This window comes from Felis catus, chromosome C1, assembly GCF_018350175.1.
Source record: "Felis catus isolate Fca126 chromosome C1, F.catus_Fca126_mat1.0, whole genome shotgun sequence".
NCBI lineage: Eukaryota > Metazoa > Chordata > Mammalia > Carnivora > Felidae > Felis > Felis catus.
This window is the reverse complement of record NC_058375.1, coordinates 106,608,993-106,627,564: the sequence shown is the minus strand read 5'-3', so window position 1 is coordinate 106,627,564 and position 18,572 is coordinate 106,608,993. Positions and strand designations below refer to the sequence as shown.

At 45.7% G+C, this 18,572-nt stretch overlaps 1 protein-coding gene across 4 annotated transcripts; it reads left to right on the top strand.

The window, feature by feature from the left end:
• Positions 1-9,354: 9,354 nt before the first annotated feature.
• On the top strand, positions 9,355-17,698 carry TCHH (trichohyalin). 4 transcript variants are annotated; one of them, XM_045033536.1, is made up of 4 exons: positions 9,355-9,400; positions 10,972-11,141; positions 11,876-15,118; positions 15,461-17,698. In XM_045033536.1, the coding sequence occupies exons 2-4, from the start codon at positions 11,004-11,006 to the stop codon at positions 16,649-16,651; spliced, it is 4,572 nt and encodes a 1,523-aa protein (XP_044889471.1). In that variant the 5' UTR covers positions 9,355-9,400; positions 10,972-11,003; the 3' UTR covers positions 16,652-17,698. The 4 variants fall into 4 exon arrangements, with proteins under 4 accessions (XP_044889471.1, XP_044889470.1, XP_044889469.1 ...); XM_045033535.1 differs by having other exon boundaries at positions 11,876-15,526; positions 15,710-17,698; XM_045033534.1 differs by having other exon boundaries at positions 11,876-15,937; positions 15,983-17,698.
• The last annotated feature ends 874 nt before the right edge of the window (positions 17,699-18,572 follow it).

Genomic DNA, 18,572 nt, shown 5'->3' with positions numbered 1-18,572 from the left:
ATAACAGGATGCTCTCGGCCTCAGTGCATCAGCTGCACAAACTGGTCTAGGCTGACTCTGGTTTCTTCACACAAAGTTTTCAGGGGAAAAATATCACAGAAGTCCAGGTGTCTTGGTCTAAGAACCACCATGTCTCGTGGGAAACAAGATCCTTCCCTCCTTCCAACAAAGACCATGAACTTCTGTGTATTTGTGGCTGAGGCACCGGCCCTCATGAAACTGACACCTGTTGCAGAGGGCTGCCCCACATACAGCACGTGTTTCTTCTAGTTACCTGGAGGACACAAGAGCATTAGCTGACCATGAGGAGAAGTGGTAGAGGGAAGATCTTTTATCTTGATATGGTACTTTCCATAACAAAGTATTGCTACCTCCACACAGGCAGCAAAGAATTAAAGGAGTAGTACTGAAGATGGTAAAAGAGCATGGGTTTTAGAGTCAGAGAAATCTGGATTCAAATTCCAGCTTTGCCACTTGCCAACTCTTCAACCCTAGAGAAGTCACTTCCCATCTCAAATTCTCCATCTCCCACCTACAAAATGAGAATAGGCGTGCTTACCACACAAGACCAGTTAAGAACGAGAAACAACAGCTACCATCATGTCTGGCTCACAGTGATGATGATGAGAGTGGTGGTAGTGGTGGTGATGGTCACAGAAACACAAAAAGACTCCTCACCACCATGCCACATAGGCCAAACTCCCTTCACCAAACTGGAGACGGAGGACAGAGGTATTTCTCATCCATCTTTTCATCTCAGTACCTGGACGCAGTAAATTTGATTAGACTAACTGATTATATGATGCTGAGTACAGAAGATCAGGCTAAGATATTTCAGATGCTTGGATTAGAAAGATGAGGCCTACTCATGAGCCATTGTCTAAGTATGGGCAAAGCCAGTCCACTAACTCAGCCTTGCCTAGGCTGGGGCCCCAGGCACTTTTCCTCACTGCTGCAAATTCTGCTTAGTCAAGTCCTCATCTGAATAATAATAGCAGGAGAAGTTCAGGCTGGCTCAGGTGATACTCTTGGAACTGCTTTTAAATTACAGATATGAAACTAGCCCCTTGGTGAAAATAATTTCTTTCTCCAAACCTTTGTTTCAAATCTCCAAAAGAAACCACTGACCAGGGCAGTGTAGAAAGAACTAGGATATTAGTTTTATTGTCACTATTCTTGCCCTCCCCATCCTCATTCCCTTGCCACCAGTACAGTCCCAACCACCCATTCCACACTCCCAGCAAGACTTAAAAAATAAAATAAAATTATGCCCTCCCTCCTATTTCATGGTTCATTATAACTTCTCTCACATGCTCTTAATCTCTCGATGCTCCTAATCTCCCATCGAAAAGTAACTTCTTCCGAACTATTTTAGGGCTACTTTCTGATCATGGGACTTATAGATGGTCTTGTACATGATGCATAAATGCAATTTGTTCATTCTTTCAATCAACAGATACTTCCTGAGTGCGTGCTCTATAACAGGCACTGGGGATTCAGCAGAAAACAAAACAGATAGACAATCTGCTTTCACGGAACCTACATCATACTGTATTCAATTCCTTCCTAAATGAATGGATAGACGGTTGATACTAACATCTCTTCTGTAAGGCCAGACCATGAAAGGACCAAGGAGACACAGCCCTTTATCAAAGAGTGATAAACTCCCCAAAATAGTCCAACTGGTCAACATTTTTCTCAAAATAGACTTTGCTTGTTCCTACTGCCCAGCTTTCCACACACTGCCTAGCATGCATGAAATCCTTGGCCTGCCTGAAATCCACTCATCTTATCCAGAAGGAGAACCATCTCCTCCCAGAAGCCTTCCCAAACTATGTTAGCCAGCAGCGGTACCTTCCTTCTTTAACCCATAGACCATGGGTGGGTTATAACCAAACTTCACAATTCTGTCAAACTCTCTGAATGCCCAGGGTGGAGTCTTCTTTTCATCTAGTTCAGTGCCTTCCATTTTATATAGGTTTTCTTTTTCTTTTTTTTTGTAACATTTATTTATTTTTGACAGACAGAGTGTGAGGCGGGGAGGTACAGAGAGAGAGAGAGGGAGACACAGAATCTGAAGCAGGCTCCAGGCTCTGAGTTGTCAGCACAGAGGCAGATGTGGGGCTTGAACTCACAGACCACAAAATCATGACCTGAGCCAAAGTCAGACGCTCAACCGACTTAGCCACCCAGATGCCCCTATGTAGGTTTTCAATGAAAGCTTTTGATTAGCTGAGGAGCAAGGTGCTGTGAACATTCATGGGACAGGTAACGTCATACAAGTACTATTTTAGAGTTTGCATTCAGAGACTTTCAAAGAGTTTTGCACCTTGAAAGCATGACAAAAGGGACCCCCAATTCTGATTCTGAAATCTACTGGCACCAAAAGGAGGGATTACATTAATGCCAGAAAAACTTACTTTTTGCCCTATGAGAACTTGCAATCATTCCCCATTTGCAATACCTATGCAGGTTGTGGTTCACTTCAAAGACTCTATGCTGCTGAAAGCAATTTTTCTTGTAATTTGGGAAATGCTTTCAAACAGTGCAGTTATAGATGAGCCACTCATGGTACACTCTCTGATCAGAGCTGACGGCCAGTCAGCTGAGGGCCCAGAGCCAGTGGGGCTAGTTAGACAACCAGCATCCACAGCACTCTTCATCTGGAGATAAGGAAAAGCCTCAAAGAAAACTATCTGAAAAGTTCCAATTATACATCTGGCAGAAGAGTTAAAAGGCTAAAATGAATGCTTAGTGTGCAACCACTGTAGTGAATCTTAAGGCTCAAACAATTTAAGGGCTATTTCATGGCATTGTAATTAATATATATACATATATATATATACACATACATTTATTTATATATGTATGTACATATACATATATATGTATATATATACATATATATGTATATGTATGTATGTATGTATAAATCCCCAAGTACCCTGCCAGATGCAATACCAAGTGAGTAAATGAGATGCATTCTTGTCTTCTAGAAGCACTGACACCTAGAAACTCTCCTGTTTCTGCTCTTTTACATCTTAGAATAAAATGTTTGATTCCCTCTATCTCATTCTGCCAGTTACTTTCTCTTTGTTTCATATCTTTTCTCTTGGAATTAAACTTTTGTTCTTAGGGCTCAATGTATTTAATTTTTGCACAGATAACACATTTACATGGTTCAAATATCAAAAAGTATAAGAAAGTATACTGTAAAAAAAAGACACTTCCCCATCTCTCTCCCTATAGGTAGTTGCTGTTACTAGGTTTTTGTGTGTTCTTTTTTTTTAATATTTTTAATGTTTATTTATTTTTGAGAGAGACAGAACGTGAGCGGGGGAGGGATGGAGAGACAAGGAGACGCGGAATCCGAAGGAGGCTCCAGGCTCTGAGCTGTCAGCACAGAGCTGGACGCGCGGGACTTGAACCCACAAGCCCTGAGATCATGACCTGAACCAAAGTCGGATGCTTAACCGACTGAGCCACCTAGGCGCCCCTGTGTGTTCTTAGCAGAACATATTTTGCACATCCAAGGAAATACTAATACATAGCCTTATTTTGGGAATTAAACATGTCCTGCGCCAAATCATCAGAGGACAAGGTGGAGTGTCTTTTGGTGAGAATGGCGGTGCCTGGCACCATGCCTGGTGCAGAACAGGGACAGAATGCTTCTGGGCCAGAGAGACAACCACAGGAGGGAAAGAGGGAGAAACAACCACACAGCCAATCTTCTGCGTCACCACGAATGCTAGGAGCTCACTCGGATCATCATTCAAGCCAAAGGGACAAGGACCTTGACCGGTCTCCTCCAAAGTCCCTTCAACCTTTTCCTAGTTACTTGAGTTTTGAGGATGTGGTGGAGCAGTGAAAACTTTTTTCGAAAGCAGAGAAGAGAAAGGAGCAAAGAAAGTCCCCGGAAGAAAGGCATCGGAAGGAAGGCTGCTGGGGTGGAGGGTGAGGCCAACCGCAGGGAAACCTGCGCTCCTCCGAAGCGGGCAGGGACGGCAGAATGAAAGCCACCAAAAATTCTGAACATTGTTCTCCTACTTGTTCCACTTCCATCCTTCCGTCAGGCATAAGGTGGGATTCAGGGGGCTGAAACACCTAAGATTCGGACACAATAGCTCTATCATGACACAGGTGACCATTGAATGTCTGGAGCTGGAGAAAATAATCTAAGGCAGATGGGAGCGTGCCGTCTGTGCTGACACTGCCCTTTTCCACATTGGGAGGCTGCGACTCTTACTCCCACAACCCAAATCTTCTACTAAGTGTAAAGCCTCAGCTCCCAATCTGTTTTATGTTATGCCTTACTATCAGAAGCAAAACCTTTCTCAAAAAAAAAAAAATTTTTTTTTTTAGTTCTTTAGACATACATCCTCTATCTCATCCCAAAGAGTGACTTACCATTGTATTAGGTACAGATCTAAATCCAAGAGGGAATGTCACACAGCACTTGACCCCTGAAGAGCTATGGCCCTTCTTTCATATGCCAGCTGTGAGCCTTTTTATAATAGACATCATCAAGTCTCCACTGCCCAACCAAAGATGCCTGCTTCTTTCCTTCAGTGTTCATCAAATTATTAAAATTAAATTCATTTTTCCCATTCAGTGTGTCCTTTGTTGGATCCCAACACTGTGAAATTGAGGAGCTTCTGGTTAGGATACATAGTTACAGGACAGAGAAAAAAATCACTTGAAATCTGTGACCATTTTAATGACAAAGAAAGCTAGGAGCCCTCTGCTATTCTGGGTGAGAGTGGGAGTAAACAGAAGGTGGAAGTGCCCTCCCTGGGCACCCATGCCCAGTCACCCTTCCTGGCATGATGTAAGATGAAAGCATCTGCTGACTCTCAGAGGTGTAATTACCACCAGGGTGGGGGTATAATTAAAGTAAGAATAATTTACCTTAAAGAAGATAGAAATTAAGAATTATTAATGATCATAATAATTAGTCCTCTTATATCTAAGAATCACAAATGCTTTACAAGCTGTAATTATCACAGCTCCCCTCTGAGGAAGAGATTCATATCTTACAGCTCCTCACTTAACAGAGGGGTGAAGTGATGGCCATGGGGGAAGGCAGAGAGGGGTGGAGTAATGCCTCCTATCATCTGTCCCACACGTGGTGAAACTAGAAAGAGGCCCCAAGAGGGCTGACTCCCATTATGGTGTATGCTTTCATCCCCAGACCCAGAGAACTCTGTACCAGATCAAGCAATCATCTCATTCTGACCTGCTGGCCATTTAAACTGCTGCAATGCAATAAAATTATATCATATCAGTAAGGACTTTACTAAACACCTAGTCAAAATAAAAGATACGGCATTGCCTTCAAGGAACTTAAAACCTAATTGAGAAGACAAAAGGAGCCCCCAATAAAATAGAGAAAAAAATCTGCAAATTACACATTAACTAGTACTAGGTTGTATGACGCTGATTATGCATGCTGTGTAATTTTTTTTTAATTGGAAGATCATTATATGTAAAGGTCAAAGAAGGTTTTGGGAAGAGATGGAACTTGTACAGGACCCCAGAGAAAATACATTAGGTCTTAGACTGGCAAAGGTGGGATCACAGCGGATAGATCAATGAAAAAGAAAAAAACAGTAGGAAAACTTGAAAGGTTTAACACATAACTTTAAGAAAAAAATTCTTCATTGGAGAGGTTTTTAGAGAGTTTAGCAAACAATCTTTTTTTAAAAGCCATCTAAAATCATCCTACTTGGACATTTTCCCGGAGTTCCACATTGTGGCTCATACAGTGTTCTGTAGAAGCCGTTAGGCTTAGGATGACACTTTCTCTGCTTTACCTAAATTTTCACTTTGGAGGTGCTGGGTGGCTCAGTCGGTTAAGTGTCTGGCTTCAGCTCAGGTGATGATCTCACAGTTCGTGGGTTCGGGCCCCACATCAGGCTCTGTGCTGACAACTCAGATCCTGGAGCCTGCTTCAGATTCTGTCTCCCCCTCCCCCACTCATGCTTTATCTGTCTATCTGTCTCTCTCTCTCTCTCTCCCAAAGTTTAATAAACATTAAATTTTTTTTTTTTTTAATTTTCACTTTGGTGGTTTCCCAGGAAAGCCAAGACAGGGCCTGGTCCTGGTAGAATGCCACAGAATGTCAAATCTATTATCTACTTTTTCTGAGTTCTGACAAGAGAAAATGAGATGTGAGCCTTTGAACTAGGATATAGACAAAGGAAACCTAATACTTCCTTCATTCTGTTAATCCAGCAGAGCTCCACCCTGAAAGATTTGAGCATGATTGACATAATATTAAAGCATCTGATGGGGCTCCTGGGTGGCTCAGTCAGTTGAGCAACTGGCTCTTGGTTTCAGCTCAGGCCATGATCTCATGGTCATGGGATTGAGCCCTACTCCCGGCTCCATGCTGACAGCACAGAGCCTGCTTGGGATTCTCTCTCTCCCTCTCTCTCTGCCCCACCCTTCCACATGTGCACATGCTCATTCTCTCCAAATAAATAAATAAACTTAAAAAAATTTTTTTAAGTATCTGAGAGATGAAATTTATTTTCTCTTTAATTCCTCTGTAATGAAGAGCTCAAGTATCAAAACCAAGTAACAGTACAATACTGTAACTGTGCTCTGGACCCAACAGCATTAACCCTTAATAAAGAAGGACATTCTTGAAAAATGGAGCAGGAGCACTTGGGTCTTCCCAGGCCAGTCAATAGCATTTTCTGACCTCTCAGTGCCTTAGTCTCCAATCTTATAAAAGAAAGATAATGAAATTTTTTCTATCTATAAAAAGAATGGAGATCCTCAGATAATGAAAAACACCATTCTTTTTTGATGAACCATAATGAGAGAATACTGCTACATCTCAAGGATTCCCACTTGGTCTTTAAAAAAAAAAAAAAACCACCAGACTGAACCAATATGTTAGGACTTGATAATTTTCTACATTCTTTGGCATTTACCAACCTTTTAAGGAACTAGAAAACAATGAAAATTATTTCCCTGTCCAAATATCATATCAGAAGCTTCTTTTCAAATGGAATTTTAAAACAATGATATTGTGTTAACTAAAAGAACATTATATAGTAATGAGGGCCACTTCATTAGAGAATATAAATGTGATCTTACAACTTAGCATCTGAATTTACTTAAAATTTTTCTGATGGCCGACAAAGAGCAGCAAGAAAAACAGGCTAACTCTCTTAGGTTTTTCAGGTTTTTAAATATTTTGCCTCATGGTGTACTGACTTCAAACAAGAGTGGGTAAGAGAGCCATCACTAGATTAAAGATCTAGCTTCATTCAGAATGGGGGAGGGGCTTTTCTGAAAGCTTTTCTGAAAGCAATTTCAGCCATTTTCTCATGGCTATTCAGAAGCACTTTCCTTTTGGTTTGCCTCTCTATTGTTTTGCTTGTTCAACCATGATTTTAGAATGATTAACATTTTCCCTTTATTCTCATAGAACCTAATTACTGTCCAGTGTCCTTTTGAGTATATTGACTACAGGAAGGTAATGGAAACACAAATGAATCCCAACACCTGGGTTGAGGTTCCCCAACGGATCACATACTCACAGATAACAGCAGAATCAGACACAAATCAGGGTTTGTCCAGGGAATTCCTTGAAAGACACCCATAAAAAAAGGCTATCCTTCTGTGAGAAATAGAGGTTCTGAGATTATCTGTGGTTACATTGTATACAGTGCTCATGGTGGTTTAACCCTAGAATCCAAAGATTAAGAGAACTGTATAGACCCCTAAATAGAAGGGAAAAAAGAAAACATTAAGCTTGCCATCTGATCCCAAGAATTAGTGACAGTTCCAGGAAAATTCCCTAGGTCGTAGGCTTCGGTGTTAAAGTCCCTAAGGATGCAAAGTTAAGATACAAAGGATGCAATTGTCTTCTCACCACCTCTCACTTCTACTTTCCTCTTCACCCACCTCTGGGATGGCAGCAAGTGAGAAGAGAAATAAAATTCAACTCTACTGTCATTTGCACCAATCTGCACATAATGTACTAGCCATCAAGATTTAGGTTTTAAATCTTCACTTTAAAGGGCCCTATAGAGTCTCTGCAAAATTCAGAAAACCAACAGTTGGATGTGTTGGACAAAGGAGAAAATAGAAATGCTGAAAGCCATTGAATCATTTAATAGTCTCCATAAACCTATTGTGAAGCAAAGTTTCATAAAGTGTGAAATGTAAGGGTGGAAGTCACTGACAAGCAGGGAAAAATCCAGTTCCTTACAATAAAACAGAGCTGAGATTTGCAAGTGATCGCCAGGGTTGAGAAAGGCCTGACAGATATAATGGGCTAGAATGACCGATTACCTTAATGTGTTCCCAGGAGAAGCAGACTCAAGTGCTTAAGTGTCATAATCATTAGTAACTTAGGCTGAGTAGGATGATTATATCTACAATAATGCATTACACCAGCTCTTTTTCTCCAAGGGCTTCGATATGCTAATGAGAAAAGAAATGAGCAAACTTCATTTAGATGTAATATCCTAAGAATGAAATTTCACAGATTTCATATTCTCTCTTTTTTTTAATGTTTTTGAGAGAGAGAGGCAGAGTGCAAGTGGGGAAGGGTAGAGAGAGAAGGAGACACAGAATCCAAAGCAGGCTCCAGGTTCTGTGCTGACTGGGGCTCGAACCCATGAACCGCGAGATCATGATGGATACTTACCCGACTGAGCCACCCAAGCACCCCACAGATTTCATGTTCTTATGAACAATTAATGAAATCATATTTGTAACGTGCCAAAATTGCTTACCAAAGAGGCAATCCCAATCTGTACAGAAATCATCATAAAACCCAAAAATACAAATGCAAACTTTTTCCCACCTGCATTTTTAGAGAAAAAACTAAAACCAATTCTTTACACGGTCTCATCATCCTAGAATTGCTTCAGGCAGAATTATATTATTTGGTTCTCACCAGTTTATGTTAAAGTTTCTGTTTAACCCCATTCTAGAATTTATATCTTTTATAAAGTAAATGCCTAGAAGTTACTACTTTTTTATGAAGTCATAATTAACTAATATTCTAAACATTAATTTCTTCATTTCACTGTTTTATTTAAATTTTAGCACTTTAAAAAATTACAGATTCTGTCAAATATTCTATCCATTCATGTTAGGTGGAATCAGTAGCACCTCAACTGTCAGGAGGCACGGTCTGTGAACCTCATGTCAAATAGCTACGTGAGCAAATAGTGAGATAAACAAGTCATTCGTGGAGACAGAGGTGGAGCTGGGCTTGGTTAGGAATGAATCAGGCCATCCCACAGAGTAGGTGTCTCCTTTGCAAGTTGCTCTTCAGGGCACAATTAAATCCCTTATAAAAGGTCCAGCTCCCAGCTGCCCAGTACACTTGCCAGCAGTGTCAGCGAGCGCTCAACTTCCTTTGGTGAAGTGGGTAAGTCCCAGCCAATGGGGTCATATTCTTCTGTACAATTCATTTTCCAACTGTAGTAGATGCTGGGTAGGGGTCAGGAGGATCTATGTACCAGAAAGGATCAGTATCTTACAGGGATATCAAACTCCCACTAACTCCATGCCATTTTATAGCTGGAGCCATCACTTGAATGGAAACATGGCTCTTCTCCCAAGTCTCTGAATTCTTTTTTTTTTTTTTAATGTTTTATTTATTTTTGAGAGAGAGAGAGAGACAGAGTATGAGCTGGGCAGGGGCAGAGAGAGGGGGAGACAGAATCCACAAAGCAGGCTCCAGGCTCTGAGCTGTCAGCACAGAGCCTGACACAGGGCTTGAACCCGTGAACCACAAGATCATGACCTGAGCCAAGGTCAGATGCCCAACCGACTGAGGCACCCAGCTGCCCTCCCCCCCAAGTCTCTGAATTCTATAAGTTTGTTTGCATATTAGGGGGTGGAGAGTGGTTCATGTGTGACTCTTATGGGGTTCATCTTCCTAAAAACTGCCATCTCAAGAAGTCACCAATCCTCAGTACTCCTTTTTTATGGTTCTTCTCAATATGGGCCATCTTCATGTAGTTATGACATCTGAAGTATTGGAGTTGAGAAATAATTAAAGAAGCTAGCCAATAACTGAGTATTTGCAACATATCTGAGTTAATACAAATAACATGTACTCTGTTTTCTGCATTGTTATACCTGAATATTATAGTGTCACTTTTGCCTAGGAAGAAGTGGTGCTTAATCTTAGAAATAGTGACTTATGAATTATCCTCATAGATCTCATATGTACTACATATGTTGGAAAATAATCCACATTCCCTTTTTATTTTTCTGGTTACCGCCTAATGTTTTGCTGCCACAATTAGATCTACATGGCTTATATCCACCTTAAGATACTCTCAAATCTTCCTTCACCTTTTGGCTTTCATTTATTCTCTTTATTCAACTTTAGAGGAAGATACTTATGAATAGCAACATATCAAATTTAAAATTCTACACTCAGATCACTATTTGATCTGAAATGTGCTAGGAAGCAGGAAGAAACAGAAGAAAAGGATATGGATAATCCAGATTGACTAGACGATCAAAAGCTGACTACAGAATAGTCTGAAGATAATTCCCTAGCTTCAAATTTCTCAGGATCTGTCTTCCCCTTTCTAAGTACAATACTGAAAAATCAAATGCTTTGAAAGCCCAGGTTGAAAATAACTACTGTTAGGACACCTGGGTGGTTCAGTCAGTTAAGCATCTGACTCTTGATTTTGGCTCTGGTCATAATCTCAGGTTGGTGAGATCGAGTCCCATGTAGGGCTCTGTGCTGACAGTGTGGAACCTGTTTGGGGTTCTCTCTCTCCCTCTGTGCCCCTTCCTCACTTACGGTTCTCTCGTTCTCTCTCTCTCTCTCTCTCTCTCAAAATCAAAAGAAAGAAATAAAAGAAAAGAAAATAAATTACTGTTGTAAATTTAGGGCTCTGACTGAAACAGCATGGATGAAACCTCCCCGAGATGGGAAACAGAGTTTTAATTCTGAATCCTACTTTATTCTTCTAGATTTACTTGAACTTGGAAGGAAGGGGAAAAAAATGTCTCCACTTCTGAAAAGCATCTTGGATATCACTGAAATTTTCAATCAATATGCCTTACATGATTGTGATGGGGCAGCACTAAGCAAGAAAGACCTGAAGAACCTCCTTGAAAGGGAATTTGGAGATGTCCTTCGGGTAAGAAATAACAAGAAAAGGAAATCTATTGATTTAGAGTTATAAAATGTCTTCTCAGGAGAGATCATAGCAAAGAATGGTGACTTTGTATCCATTTTATACCATCACAGCTCTACACTACAGTCTTCATCTCTGAGTCTGAAGGCACTTAACAGGCATTGTAGTCTGAGTACTTAAAGAAGTTGCTAACAAGTATTTATTTCATGTACTTGATGGCAACGTCAATGTGAATGAACATTGGAAATTATCACCAAAGATGTCAGATCAAACTAAATTTGAAAGGAATTTAAATTTACTTCCAAAGTTTAATAATTAAAATCAGTGTCTTCTCTAGTAAAATGGTGTTAACATAAACGTTTTGTTCTGTTTACAAACATGGGATAAAAATCTATCAAGGGTACTATTTCAGACATAAATGGCTGCTGTAAAACTTCAAAATTTTTCGTTGTTATTTCTCTCTTGAGGATGAGTTCATATTCACCCAGCTAAAAAGAACTTGAGTTCTTTTGATCAGCATTAAATTACAAGTTACAAAAATTTCCAACAAATGTATGCTTTAAAATGAAGTGTTCACATTTTACGTAGGGACAAGACTTGAAACACACTGGATGTTTTTCCAATTGCTTTCAATGTCCTCTGAGTGTCAGCATATCACAAAATATTCATTGTGTGTATGACTTAAAGTTTATTTGTAAATAGTACATTGTAAAATTTTTGTTTTCATTTTTTCATAGAGGCCACATGACCCTGAGACAGTAGATCTGATCCTGGAACTTCTGGATCGCGACTGTAACGGGCTCGTCGATTTCAATGAATTCCTCCTGTTCGTTTTCAAGGTGGCTCAAGCTTGTTATTACGCTCTCAGCCAGGTTTCCGGGCTGGATGAGAAGGGGGTCAGGTGTGAGGGAAAGGAGAACCCGTTACAAGATCCCAGGCAAGAAGACCAGAGATTTGAGCCCCGGGACAGACAACTGGAAGAACACAGGCAGAAAAGGCAGGAACTGGAGAGGGAGCTCGCAGAGGAAGACAAGCAGCGGCTGCAGAGGCGACAACCGGAAGAGCGCCTGGAGGAGGAAGAGCAGCTGAAGAGGCGCAAGGGTCGGGAGCCTGAGGAATTTCCTGACCGAAAGCAAAGGCAAGAGAGGCAGGAGCAGCGCGAGCTCCGGGAAGAAGAGGAGCAGTTGCAAAGGCAGAAGCGGGAGCAGGAGGAGCCGCGGTTGCAGCAGGAGCTGAGGCGCGAGAAGCAGGACAGACGCGAGCAGACAGAAAGGCGCGAGCAGCAGCTGAGGCGCGGGGAGCCGCGCTTAGAGCAGGAGCTAAGGCGCGAGCAGGAGAGACGCGAGCAGGAACTGAGGCGCGAGCAGAGGCTGAGGCGCGAGGAGCAGGAGAGACGCGAGCAGATAGAGAGGCGCGAGCAGCAGCTTAGGCGCGGGGAGCCGCGCTTAGAGCAGGAGCTAAGGCGCGAGCAAGAGAGGCGCGAGCAGCAGGAGAGACGCGAGCAGGAGCTGAGGAGCGAGGAGTTGCTCTTTGAACAGGAGCTGAGGCGCGAACAAAAGAGGCGTGAGCAGGAGCTGAGACGCGAGCAGAGGCTGAGGCGTGAGGAGCCGCGCTTAGAGCAGGAGCTGAGGCGCGAGCAGGAGAGACGCGAGCAAGAGCTGAGGCGCGAGGAGTTGCTCTTTGAACAGGAGCTGAGGCGCGAGCAGGAGAGGCGCGAGCAGGAGCTGAGACGCGAGCAGGAGAGACGCGAGGAAGAGCTGAGGCGCGATGAGTTGCCCTTCGAACAGGAGCTGAGGCGCAAGCAGGAGAGGCGCGAGCAGGAGCTGAGACGCGAGCAGCGGCTGAGGCGCGAGGAGCCGCGCTTGGAGCAGGAACTAAGGCGCGAGCAGGGGCTCAGGCGCGAGGAGCCGCGCTTGGAGCAGGAGCTCAGGCGCGAGCAAGAGCTCAGGCGCGAGGAGACGCGCTTGAAGCAGGAACTCAGGCGCGAGCAGGAGGAGAGGCGTGAGCAGGAGGAAAGACGCGAGCAGGAGGAAAGGCGCAAGCAGGAGCTCAGGCGCGAGGAGCCCCGCGTGGAGCAGGAGCTCAGGCGCGAGCAAGAGCTCAGGCGCGAGCAGGAGGAGAGGCGCGAGCAGGAGCTGAGGCGCGAGCAGCGGCTGAGGCGAGAGGAGACGCGCTTGGAGCAGGAGCTCAGGCGCGAGCGAGAGCTCAGGCGCGAGCGAGAGCTCAGGCGCGAGCAGGAGGAGAGGCGCGAGCAGGAGGAGAGGCTCGAGGAGCCGCGCTTGGAGCAGGAGCTGAGGCGCGAGCAGCGGCTGAGGCGAGAGGAGACGCGCTTGGAGCAGGAGCTGAGGCGCGAGCAGGAGGAGAGGCGCGAGCAGGAGGAGAGGCGCGAGCAGGAGGAGAGGCGCGAGCAGGAGCTGAGGCGCGAGCAGGAGCTGAGGCGCGAGCAGGAGCTGAGGCGCGAGCAGGAGGAGAGGCGCGAGCAGGAGCTGAGGCGAGAGGAGCCGCGCTTGGAGCAGGAGCTGAGGCGCGAGCAGCAGGACAGACGCGAGCAGGAGCTGAGGCGGGAGCAGGAGGAGAGGCTCCAGCAGGAGCTGAGGCACGAGCAGCAGCCTGCTGAGGAGGAGGTGGAGGCCCGTGAGCGGGGCAAGAGCCGCACCTCAAGGTGGCAGTGGCAGCTAGAAAGCGAGGCCGACGCCCGTCAGAGCAAGGTCTACTCCAGGCCCCGCAGGCAGGAGCAGCAGAGGCAACGCCAGGAACGCGAAGAGAAGAGGCAGCGCCTGGAGCTCGAGCGGCAACTGCGGGAGGAAGACGCCGAGTGGCCAAGCCGGTCCGGGTCCCTCCGGGAGGAGCGCGAGCAGCGGCTGCTCCGAGAGGAGCAGGCACGCCTGCAGGAGGAGGAAGAGCAGCGCCGAGACTTCAAATGGCAGTGGCAGGCGGAGGAAGAGAGCGAGAGGCGCCGCCAGAGGTTCTCCGCCCGGCCCCAGTTGCGGGAGCAGCAGGAGAGGCAGCTGAGGGCGGAGGAACTGCAGGATGGAGAACTGCTGCGTGAGGAGGAAGAGCAGCGCCGCCAACGACTCGAGAGGGAGCGGGAGCAGCAGATCCTCGAAGAGGAGAAGCATCTCCGATTGGAGCAGAGCCTCCAAGAGGATCAGGAGAGGAAGCTACGCCGGGAGGAGCAGCGCCGTGACCAAAAATGGAGGTGGCAACCAGAAGAGGAAAGCCAGAGACGCCGCCACACAGTCTACGCCAAGCCAACTCAACGAGAGCCGCTGAGGGAGGAAGAGCAGCTGCAGCGAGAGGAACTCAAGACGAGGAGGCGCCAGGAGCTGGAGAGACAATATCGGGAGGAAGAGCCGCTGAGGGAGGAAGAGCAGCTGCTAAGAGATCGGAGGCGCCAGCAGCGCGGCAGGCAGTATCTGGAAGAGGAAGAGCTGCAGCGCCTGGACAGAAAGAGGCAATTCCAGGATGAGGATCAGAGCCGCGATCTGAAATGGCAGTGGCAACCAGAAAAAGAAAATGAAGTTCGTAATCACAGGGTTTACTCCAAACGCAAAGTGAACGAAGAAAGGATCCGGCAATTCGAAGATTCCCAGGTTCGAGACAGACCATTCCGGCAGAATCGGTGGCTCCTGCAGGATGAACGGGATGAGGAGAGAGCGCGAGAGAAAGAGAGGACCCGGCAGCAGCGCGACATGCAATTCCCAGCTGAGGAACTGCTAGAGCGAGAAGAGCAAAAGGAAGCCAAAAGGCGAGACAGGAAGTTCGGCGAGGAGGAACAGCAGCAGCGCCGCCGGGAACGTGAGCAACAGCTTCGCCAGGAGCGCGACAGAAGGTTCCGTGAGGAGGAACAGCTCCTGCAGGAAAGGGAAGAACAGCTGCGCCGCCGGGAGCGCGACAGAAAGTTCCGCGAGGAGGAACAGCTCCTGCAGGAAAGGGAAGAACAGCTGCGCCGCCAGGAGCGCGACAGAAAGTTCCGCGAGGAGGAATTGATGCGCCGCCAGGAGCGCGACAGAAAGTTCCGCGAGGAGGAACAGCTCCTGCAGGAAAGGGAAGAACAGCTGCGCCGCCAGGAGCGCGACAGAAAGTTCCGCGAGGAGGAAGAGCTGCGTCGCCAGGAGCGCGACAGAAAGTTCCGTGAGGAGGAACAGCTCCTGCAGGAAAGGGAAGAACAGCTGCGCCGCCAGGAGCGCGACAGAAAGTTCCGCGAGGAGGAAGAGCTGCGTCGCCAGGAGCGCGACAGAAAGTTCCGTGAGGAGGAACAGCTCCTGCAGGAAAGGGAAGAACAGCTGCGCCGCCAGGAGCGCGACAGAAAGTTCCGCGAGGAGGAATTGCTGCGTCGCCAGGAGCGCGACAGAAAGTTCCGCGAGGAGGAAGAGCTGCGCCGCCAGGGGCGCGACAGAAACTTCCGCGAGGAGGAACAGCTCCTGCAGGAAAGGGAAGAACAGCTGCGCCGCCAGGAGCACGACAGAAAGTTCCGCGAGGAGGAAGAGCTGCGCCGCCAGGAGCGCGACAGAAAGTTCCGTGAGGAGGAACAGCTCCTGCAGGAAAGGGAAGAACAGCTGCGCCGCCAGGAGCGCGACAGAAAGTTCCGCGAGGAGGAATTGCTGCGCCGCCAGGAGCGCGACAGAAACTTCCGTGAGGAGGAACAGCTCCTGCAGGAAAGGGAAGAACAGCTGCGCCGCCAGGAGCGCGACAGGAAGTTCCGCGAGGAGGAATTGCTGCGCCGCCAGGAGCGCGACAGAAAGTTCCGTGGGGAGGAACAGCTCCTGCAGGAAAGGGAAGAACAGCTGCGCCGCCAAGAGCGCGACAGAAAGTTCCGCGAAGAGGAATTGCTGCGTCGCCAGGAGCGCGACAGAAAGTTCCGTGAAGAGGAACCGTTCCCACAGGAAAGGGAACAGCTGCGTCGCCAGGAGCGCGACAGAAAGTTCCGTGAGGAGGAACAGCTCCTGCAGGAAAGGGAAGAAGAGCTGCGCCTCCAGGAGCGCGACAGAAAGTTCCTCGAGGAGGAAGACTTGCGCCGCCAGGAACGCGACGGAAAGTTCCGGGAGGGGGAACAGAGGCTGCGCCGCCGCCGAGGACTAGATGGTACCCTCTCTCAGGAGGAGCAACTGAAGGGTGCTGAACAAGAGCAAGAGCAGAGCGTCCAGCAGGAGAGAGAAGAAAAGCGACACCGACAGGAGCAGGACAGGCAGTTCCTCGAGGAAGAAGAGCAACTGCCACGCGAAGAGCAGGAAGAGCTGAGGCGCCGGCAGGAGCGAGGCCAGCAGTACCGCGTGGAGGAGCAGTTTGCCAGGGAGAAGAGGCGCCGTCAGGAACAAGAACTGCGGCAAGAAGAGCAAAGACGCCGCCAGCGGGAGGAGGAACGAAGGCACCGCGGGCAAGTCTGGGAAGATGGAGACAGGGGCCGTCGGCAGACTCTGGAGCCAGGCAAAAGTCAGTTTGCCAGTGTCCCGGTGCGCTCCAGCCCTCTCTATGAATATATCCAAGAGCAGAGATCTCAGTACCGCCCTTAAGAGATGCTGCCAATATCCTGACACCTGCCAAAGCTTCCAGCAAAGGAAAAAGAAACACTGGATACCAAATGACTCAAATGTTTCTGGTTGTGGGAGAACTCTCTGATGTTCCAAAATCTTTTTTTTCCAAAATCTTAAACTACACTCATTTCATGTACCTTGTACTCTTGCCTTTTATTCTTCCTCAAGTAGTTCTTTACTGCAGGGTGTCTTTGCTCTTTGGTGCAGATGTGGTGTGCAATTTTTAAAAATCTAAATCATTTAATTTGTTTAAGGAGTTTTGTTTCGGGAACGTTTATTGCTTTCGAATAACAAGAATAACAATGATTTCAGATTCAAAAGAATTTGGTCTGTTTTTTCAATGGTTGATTCATCTTATGGAGAGTTTAGATATTTTTTATGTTCCAGTTGGCATTTTTTTTCTTGAGCCTAAATTACACTAATATTTACCTCCAAATAGACTCTCATTTTTTGGCATAATTAACACAGATTCTGCAAGGGGGCTGAATTTTTACAAGCCTTGAATACCGAAGGGCAGGGGAGGAGGAGGGAGTGACTTCTACAGAAAAATTCCCTGTGAAATCAGCCCCTAACTGGAAGAAATCTGAAGATTTAGCTTCAAAACCTAGAATTTGAATTTGATTTTTTTCATACTTGATAAGCACTTAAAATCTCCTGAGCCAAAAGCAAGGTATTTCCCAAAAAACTCCAGAGCTCAAAATTTAAAACGGTCTACTGTAGTCTGTAGTGTTCAGTTCTTTTCCCCCAATCTTTGATGAATTTGAGAATATTCCTACCTTTGTTCATTTTAACTGAGAGAGAACCTGCTCAAGATCCTATAAACATCTATTTCACTCTAGAGTCAAAAGGAGATCAAAGCATTTTCGGGGAAGGAAAGGGAAAAATTTGTGAACAGAAGGGCAAGTTCCCAGAAGCCCTTAGATGAGACCCATCAGCTCACAATCCTTTGAGACCTATTGATACTACCTTGGAGACATTCTTGTTGAAATGATTGGACTGTGTAAAAAATAAATGTTTGGCAAACAATTATTTTCGTCTGTTTTGATTATGCATCAAATCATGACATCTATTGGTCTGTAACTGATATAAGTTCCCACTAAGAAGTATTTGGCTACTATTATCCATGTCTAAATAGGAAAAAGGGAGGAGAAAAACTATTTTCCCCAACCATTTTTCCCTATTAGGTTAAACCCTATGTTATTTCCATCCCCAAGCTATACAATTCTCTTTCCAAAGGCTTTTATTCTTGACCCCACAGCTTTCTGTGTCCTTTCTTGCAGTGACTCACTGGTCATGACATTATTATTTGTATAATGTCATGGACTAGTGTTTGTTAATATTTCCTTCTAAGGCTACAGCAGCTTCTTGGTTTCTGATGTCTGATAAGCTAATAGTAACAAATGGCCTGAAAGTCCAGTTCAGTATTATAGAAATTGTAGATGACCTGTTGATTTAAGCAGCATAATCCATGAGGTGACTTAGAAGATGCTTATACCAATCAGGCCAAAGTATCAAATTGTTATCTAATAATCCAAATACCTCTGTATCACCTGCTGAAGTCTATATTTAGTATCCATACCTTAGTAACTAGGAATAAGTCCAAGAAGTCCCTGATCCAGGATAGAACCATTTCTAATTGTGAGGGTCATGGATGAGAAGATGTTCTAAGTTATAGACACTTAACATTTTTGATCAATGGTACAAACAATAAAGCTAAGCCTGCAGCTCCTGAGAATTGTTCTGGTAAAGTAACATTTTCTGCAAGGAACACCAGCCTCTCTCACTTTAACACAAATAGCAGATGCCCACCAAGGATAGAACCTGGGAATCCCCTGACGCTACCTTGAAACTTCATCTCTTTCAAATGATTTCTAACTGCAAAACTGTTTTCCCCTTAAGG

Coding starts and splice junctions, on each gene's coding strand:
- TCHH (XM_045033533.1), top strand. CDS start 11,004: ATGTCTCCACTTCTGAAAAGCATCTTGGATATCACTGAAATTTTCAAT. Junction 11,142..11,875: donor AATTTGGAGATGTCCTTCGG/GTAAGAAATAAC, acceptor ATTTTTTCATAG/AGGCCACATGACCCTGAGAC.